The sequence below is a fragment of the Oryzias melastigma genome, linkage group LG24 (assembly GCF_002922805.2).
Source record: "Oryzias melastigma strain HK-1 linkage group LG24, ASM292280v2, whole genome shotgun sequence".
Classification (NCBI taxonomy): Eukaryota; Metazoa; Chordata; class Actinopteri; order Beloniformes; family Adrianichthyidae; genus Oryzias; species Oryzias melastigma.
Genome location: NC_050535.1, coordinates 8,782,857 through 8,790,728, shown reverse-complemented (window position 1 = coordinate 8,790,728; position 7,872 = coordinate 8,782,857). Strand labels below are relative to the sequence as shown.

At 40.4% G+C, this 7,872-nt stretch overlaps 1 protein-coding gene across 6 annotated transcripts in view; it reads left to right on the top strand.

Moving 5' to 3' along the window:
- The first annotated feature begins 561 nt into the window (after window positions 1–561).
- Window positions 562–7,872, top strand: part of sash1a (SAM and SH3 domain containing 1a) — a 235,838-nt gene continuing 228,527 nt past the window's right edge. For 4 of the 6 annotated variants that reach the window (XM_036210509.1, XM_036210508.1, XM_036210507.1 and 1 more), the window contains exon 1: window positions 562–1,986. In XM_036210509.1, coding sequence (XP_036066402.1) covers window positions 1,483–1,986 — 504 coding nt within the window. In that variant the 5' untranslated portion in view covers window positions 562–1,482. The remainder of the gene's footprint in view (window positions 1,987–7,872) is intronic. The other 2 variants (XM_024290688.2, XM_024290687.2) reach the window with 1 other exon arrangement.

Here is a 7,872-nt window from a genome sequence, read left to right as displayed (position 1 = left end):
CGTCTGGTTCCTTTCAACAAAACCAGCAAAGGATAAAAGAACACTGAAGCTTTTCTGGGAGGGTTATCTGTCAGCAGCCAGCAGGTGGATCAGATGAGATGACAAATCACTCTTGTCTGATTAGAGTGGAAACATGCGGAAAGATCTGCCGTGTCACACACTTTCTCCCCTGACATGCATTTCTGGCATATTTCTGATGCTGCTTCTCCAAAAAGAAGGTGGTTTGACATGCCCCCTGCCCTCCTCCCAGCCCTGCCGCATGTCATAATGGGATGAGGCAAATCACTTCCAGCTTAGAGCTGCGATAGAGATTGAATCAAACTGATCTCTAACAAGCTGTCAGCTCAAATTTGATAAAGCATGCATCAGAACAGGCCGGCTTGGCATCCATTTGGACAGGGCAGACAGGTCTTGTTCAAGCAATGCTATTTTCTTGGCTCTCAGTGTCTGCTTCTCTCCTCAGCTTCTTTTTTGTAATGGATGGCGTCCAGGAGAAAAGCAATTTAGCGCAGACACTGTTATCCCTCTGCAGAAAATGAGTCAAATACGCGTATTCGTGTGCGTAATGGGTGGAAGTGACGCTCCTTTTCTTGGGTTTTCAGTCCCAGACTTCCTAAATCAGTCAGTTCCAAAATCCCCACATAGAGGGAGCCCATGCGCACCGAGGAACCGACGCATGGAAATGCTGAATGAGTGAGTGAGAGTGCACAAGCGAGAGGAGAGAAAGAGAGAGGAGTGGTGGTCGAAACCCAAAAAGGAGGAATAATGTCAGAGGGGACATTCACGCAGGTTTGATGCGCCACCTTTCAACTTTGGAGAAGTCGGGAAGAGCGCGTGAATGCCCTGACAAGTTGATGAGAAGGAAAAGGAAGACTCACTATTTTTAAATGTGAGCTTTAGGGGGGGCGTGGATGGCAGAGGAGCAGCAGGCAGCACGCTGGTCCTTGGCTGCAGTTGCAGCGAAGAGATGTGCGCGATGGAGGCGCGTCGCTGCGCGTAGACGCGGATCCTTTTGGCGACCGCCAGTCGTTTTCAACCTTTAATTGGAATTATTTTTACATTTTTGTATTTCTACTACAAACATATAAGACCAAAGGAAGGACGCAAACTGGTGAATTTGCGCTGCGTAACGGAGGAAGTCAGTTTTTCGGAGTCGCTGCGCTTGGATTTAAGGAAGCTGGTTACGCACAGTAAGGCAATCTCTTAAAAACACGTGGGACCTTTAAAGGTGTTTCAAATGAATCTAAACGAGTCTCAGTTCATTTGTTAATGATTGGCACAAAGAAGGGCAAAGTCTTCAGTCGGTTTGAATATTTTAGTACTTAGATTTTGAACCTTTTCCATGGAGAATCTCGACATTCTTTAATCCAGTCTTGATGCCTCCTAACATTTAGCAACAAGCTGACACTGTCAGCCTTATAATGCGCCCGAAACGCCGAATGTGAAGCAGAAATCAGCGCAGTTTCCTCTGACTCCTTCGAAATGACAAGCAGCACCGGACCTGTCATTGTCTACGAGTGGCTCAAGACGCTCCAACTCCCCCAGTATGTGGAGGCTTTCGTGGATAATGGATATGACGACCTGGAGGTCTGCAAACAGATCGGAGACCCGGACCTGGATGCCATCGGCGTGTACATCCCGCACCACCGACAGAGCATCCACGAGGCGGTGAGGAGGCTGAAGGAGGACGCCAAGGAGACGTCCAGCGGGCTGTACTTCACCCTGGAGCCCATGCCACCTGCAGCCGAGATCTATGCCGGCCAGCTGGTGGAGTACGAGTCTAAAATGAGGGGGTCCAGGTCCTGGACTGAGCCCAACAGTGAGCGGCTTGGGCGCAACGGTGGATACGTGGGCGCGCAGAGGAACCTGACGCTGGGCAACAGGAGAGAACTAGTGATTTACCCCAAACTGAAGCTGAAGATCATGATCAGGGATAAACTCATCAAAGATGGGATCAACCTGGCTAAGCCGCCCTACTCTAATAAGGTAACTTTCAGTAAGACAAGAAACATCCTCACGTGTATGGAGCCAGATCAGGACCATAAATATTTGAAAAAATATTTGTGTTTGGCCAAAAAAAGTAAAATGTACAAAACTTTTTGCTATTTTTAAATAATTATTTTCAGCTTCAAATGTTCTATTTTAGGTTTCAAAATTTCAATTTCAAAACTTTTTTTTCTGTTTTCAAATCTAAAAATTTCAACTTTTGGCCAATTGGGGCGGGGCTAACACGAAGAACCTATCAAAATGGATGAAGGTGGTAACTTCAGTCCCGGTGCATTCACTGACTCTAAGAACTTTGATAATTACGGTCAGAAAATGGCTGTATTGTCTGTAAGATATAAGTCTAAAATTGTCTCGACGGGTATAAAAAGCAGAGTTTTATCACATACAAACCACACGTCCGAATTCAAATCAACTTTATTGATAAAAAAAGTGCTTCTCATACATGTGTAGCTTAAAGCACTTTAAAATTAAAAACAGAAATGCAAAAGTATAAATAAAAAAAACAACCCACCCTTTACCCTCCCCCTATTAACACATAGATCCCATCACCACACATACAATAAATACTAAATAAATGCAAAAAAACACACTTCTATTCTTTTCAAGAATACCAAAAAGTTGTGGACATTTAATTTGTTTTTTGGCCAATTATTTTTTCAATTTTAATTATTTGGCTTTCAAATAATATTGGCCTGAAAATGGCTCCATACACATGTGATCAAACATGACAATCTTGCAAAATTGTGTCCCTTAGATGAATCTAAGAACAAGATTTGATTACTGGTTTTTGAAAGATGACAAAGTTGTGACCGATCATTCTCCAAATGTGGCACATAAACTAGCCTGGCATCTATTGCTATGCTTTGAGTCTGTCAACAGATATCCCACAAAAATTGGGCTGGCTCCCTCATTTTTTAACCGATTTTCACAAAACATGGCTCGAATTAAAGTTTAGAAAATAATTGATGTTGTGGTATGTTCAAATTTTTATTATGTCTAAAAACGAAGCTGCAAATAGTTCAAAAACTACAGCTAGATAAAGCTAACTGTCAAGCTTAGATCCAAGACACACCTCCGCCGCTCAGTCTGGCTCCACTAGCCCCGCCCCCTTTTTGGGGGGCATTTTTCAAATTTGGTTGCCCTGTTTGGTAACCCTTTAAAAAGGCACCTCTGCTCTGTCAGATGTGGTGAACACCAATCAAAGCAGCAGTTTGACGGCCAAACATTTTCAGGACGGCTGCACTTTGCACACAGAGCAGCTGCTGAGTGAGTGATGGGAGCAAAGTTGTGACAGATCAATAAGTGGAGAGTGAAGCAAAAAAAAAAAGTGCTGAGGAGCTTTGGCTCGTGTGCATCTGTGGATTCATAATCTGCTCTGACCTCACCTGTCCCCTGGCTTTTCGGCGTAGCAGCCACCCCCGTTACCGCCTTGACGAACGGCCGACAGGCTGTCGATTGTAGGGGGCATGAGGATGAAGAGCGCCCAGCTGGGGAGGCTGCTGAAGTCCCAGACTGAGAGGGCCTCTTGTTTTCAGACTGATAGTGACCTTTCCTCAGAAGTGCTTGAGTCATATGCCTCACCAGCTGAGAGGACTCGGCTGGATTAAATCTGTTTGCACACAGGGGAGGCTTTAGATCGGAGTGTCTGCGGGCGGTTGAGGATCACAATCCTGCCATGTTCTTCAGCGTGGACCTAAACATTTACAAACTCAACATGCATGATCGGCTCTTTGCAAAATAAATAAATAAACAAAAACATTTAGGAAGCGTCCGTCTTTGCTTGTTGTAGGCGCGGTAGATTGATTCTGTGCTTAGTCATCCTGGCAGCGCCGTCTGCTGCTGAGCAACTGAAATATTCATTTTCTGCTGCGGATTAAGTCTTTCTCATTAATCGAGAAATGAAAATAGAAACTAGTTTTGGTTTTTATGAAATTTGGTGCGTCAGGCTTGTTTTTGGATTAAATCTGTGGGTTATTAAATGGAAGTCATTCCAGTTTTAGGATTTTGTTTGGTGATGTAAGCACAAGTATTTATTTGTGTGCATTCAGTGATAATATTTCTGGAAAATGGCTTTCACTCTGTTTTGTAATCTCCTCGTCTTTGTGTGTTTTGTCACTTTGACTAACTGTGAATCCCACAGAGATTTGGGATTTGTGGGAGATTAACAGTCAGATCCGAGCTGAAACAAAGCGCTGCTTTAGGAGGGGGGAGAGAGTTTTTTTTCTCTTTTGAAGGCTGTATTTATTTACAGCTACATCCTTGGCATTGAGGCTTCATGCGAGGAATGAGTAGGTCAAGGTCTCCCAGCCTATTTTGCTCCCCGTGTTTGTGTTTTAGGTTGTGTACTTGTGTGTGCAATCCAGTCGTTTGGAGTCCAGTGCTTTTCTCTCCAGAAAAGGAAAAAAATACTATGAGCAGTGATAGAGTTTACATAACTGAGCTGTGATTGGAGGGTTAATGTTTCCTGTCTACATGCCCCCAAGGTGAAATCTTCCCCCAGCAGCAGCAGCAGTGACAGGGGACAGAGGCGCTGTCAAAAGCAGAGGGAAAACAGGACTGTAGTTGTCCGTCTCAAGGGACTGTCATGGAGTATCATAAACAAGATCTTCATCCACATTTAAGCTGCTTCCTGAGCTCTTGGCACAAGGGTGAGAGGGAAGGGGGGGTCCACACTCCGCATTTCCTGTTTGGTTTGTCCTCGTTTGTCATCAAGCATAAAAAAACATGAAGAGCAGCAATCAGAAATCCTCTAGTGTCGGCCTGCAGAGACGACCCGTCATTAAGGCAATTGTCTGAAAGGACTCTTCTGGGTGTTATAAATACCCACAATCCTAATCCAAGATGCTAGGACCCCCCCTCCATCTGAGAGTCTTAGTCCTTGTGATGGAAACAAACACTTGTGCAGAGTTGCACATTTCACCAGCTTTCATGACAGAACAAAAGGAGCAGACGATGAAGCCACCTGTTGGCCCTTTTATGGAAATGCTGACCTTAAACTCCCACATCGATCATCTTTTCATCTATTTTAAAAACGTCGTTTTTAGGGCTGGGCATCGATTATAATTTCCAGAAACGATTTGATTCACAAGATCGGTTTGATTTTATGCGATTCTTCAATTCAATTTTGAGTTTACACATTTATACACATTTGGTTAGAAATACAATAATCTACTATATGTTTTGAACATATTTATATTAATCTGATTCAGTTATTAGTGAAATAATGAGATTGTTTATAGCATACATTTTTACATTTCTTTAAAGCAGAAGTTATAACAAAAATGTTTAGGCGTTTCAGTTTGTCCACTAGGTGGCGATCACGCTTTAGCATTACACCTTATTACAGAAGAAGAAGAAAGTATGAGGAAAAAATCGATTTTTTTTAGATAGCATATGATTACTTTAAAAATATTTCCTTACAAGAGTTTGGAAAATTCATGCCTGTGAGTTCATAATGATGTTTATTTAGTCAGCAATGTATGTTTAGGCTAACTGAGCATTAGCATTAGCCGTCCTATGAAAAAATTCTATTAAACCTTAGCATCAAGCTAGCGGATTTTAGCAATATGTGCTAAATGGAGCCTTATTTTTATGAATCGATTATTGATCTATTGAGTTTAAATCCAATCAAATTGATTAATCAATTTTATCAACCCAGCTTTAGTTGTTTTAATTTAAATTATGCCATTTGTAGACAAAAAAAAAAACAAAGTAAAAAAAAAAAAAAAACTTGTTTCATCATTGGCATCTTGGCAAGGACTAAGCCCATCCCCACTTCCAACCATCCATCTGTTTACACGTTCTCCCTCTAGCTTACAGCCCCTCACACCCCCAACCTAACATTACCGGTGCAAGAAAAATGGTGAGCAATATTGGAGCCATCCAGCCGTACAGTTTTGAGCCATGATGCCAGATTTGACGAGAAAAATTAAGACATCCATGGATCTAATCATGGATGTCTCAGAATGGGGCGGAGCTAAGAGCTTATTTTCTACATCCCAAAAATGCTCTTAATTTTCTTCATACTTTTGTTATCAGAATAAACCCACTAGAACCTCGATTTTCATCCGACTGGGTCTTAATTATTTGTTATTTGTGTTTTACATAATATACGTTTGATATTTTTCGCTTTTTTAAAATGCTAAATGTTTCAGTAAATTTCAGTAACACTTAAGATTGGGTGCAGCAAAACACTGAAAATAATACTGACAGAGATATATAATACATTTGTTAAGCTTGTAAGCATTTTAGTAATTTGTCCTTTATAGACAATGGTCTCACTTTAGATATTAATGAATCTTAATAAGTATGTTAATAAACACATGTCTTACTAACACCCTATAAACACATTATTAATGTTTTTAATGTGTTAATAAAGCTTAAGGAATATTATTATAAAGAGTTACCCAATTTTCACTAAACACATTTTCAATGAAGAGCTATAGAATGAGGAGCTGGAAATGCAACATCAGCGAAGGCTATTCAGTAGACTCAAAGCATTAGCATCAAACGCTGAAGAGCGTAAAGGCCATGATTCTTTTTTTCAGTGTTCAGCAGTAGGGTCACGTGCTAAAATAGAAAAGTTACAAATCTAAAGATTTTCTTTTCTTAGTGCAGGTCTGTAAACGTTCTCTTGAAGATGCTCCATTAGCTGACAGAAGTTACATTTGTTATGCCTTACATCGTTCATTCTCCCTTGGATTTTCAAAAGTCTTAAACCTAAATTCTAGTTTACTAAGGATGTTTCCATCCTGGTCTCATCCCAGTGCTGCATTAGCAGTGACGGTCGGCCATAAAAGCGCCTCATTGTTGGCAGTGTGTCAGGAGGAAGTGGAGGCTAAACAGTGGGAGATTCTCCATTGTTTGCATGGAAGCTGGTGGAGCCGCATGTCCTTTCACTGGTGGGCTGTTTTGCATTCCCAATTTCCGACCATTGAAATGGGCAGCGGAGGCAACTGTCCAGCATTGTGCTGATGAGTGGAGATAAAGAAAGGGTATCAGGCAGGAGTAGATGAGATTGAAAATAGATGGGCAGATTGTTTATGGAGGCAGCGGAGTGTTTAAGAAGAGACGGGGTGTCAAAATGTTGAGGCCAATCCAGATCAGTTAAGGAAAGGAGAAATGCTCGGCCTTAGTCTTCAGATAGGAATCAAGAAAAAGATGCTGGTTTTTGTCAATTTGAGGATTTTTTGGCAAAGCTTTTACTTTCTGTTGGCAAAAAGAGGAAGCTCCCAGGCCTGCGCGGCAAGCACTCACCTCACTTCCTATTTCAGTCCTCTTATCTTCTTTATAATCCCAACACTCTCATCTGACGGGAAATTAGGGTTTAGTATAAGAAGGCCATCTTTGTCTCCCGCTTTTAAAGAGCATTCAAACTTCAGCAGACTTGAAAATGTAGGCCAATTTAGAAAACCAATCGACTTCAAGACACTTTTTTTTTTTCCTGCGGAACATAAACAGGATCCCCTCTCCTGAAAAATATCTTAAAAATGTTCTAATTATATATATATGTATGAATACATCTATGTATGTGCGTGTATACATATATATATATAATATGTATATATAATATATATATGTATATATAATATATATGTGCGTGTATATATATAATATGTATATATATAATATATATATATATGTATGTATGTATGTGCGTGTATATAGATGTAATATGTAGATATAATGTATATATATATATAATATGTATATATAATATATATATGTATATATAATATATATGTGCGTGTATATATATAATATGTATATATATATATATATATATGTATGTATGTGCGTGTATATAGATGTAATATGTAGATATAATTTATAGATATATATATAATATGTATATATATATATATA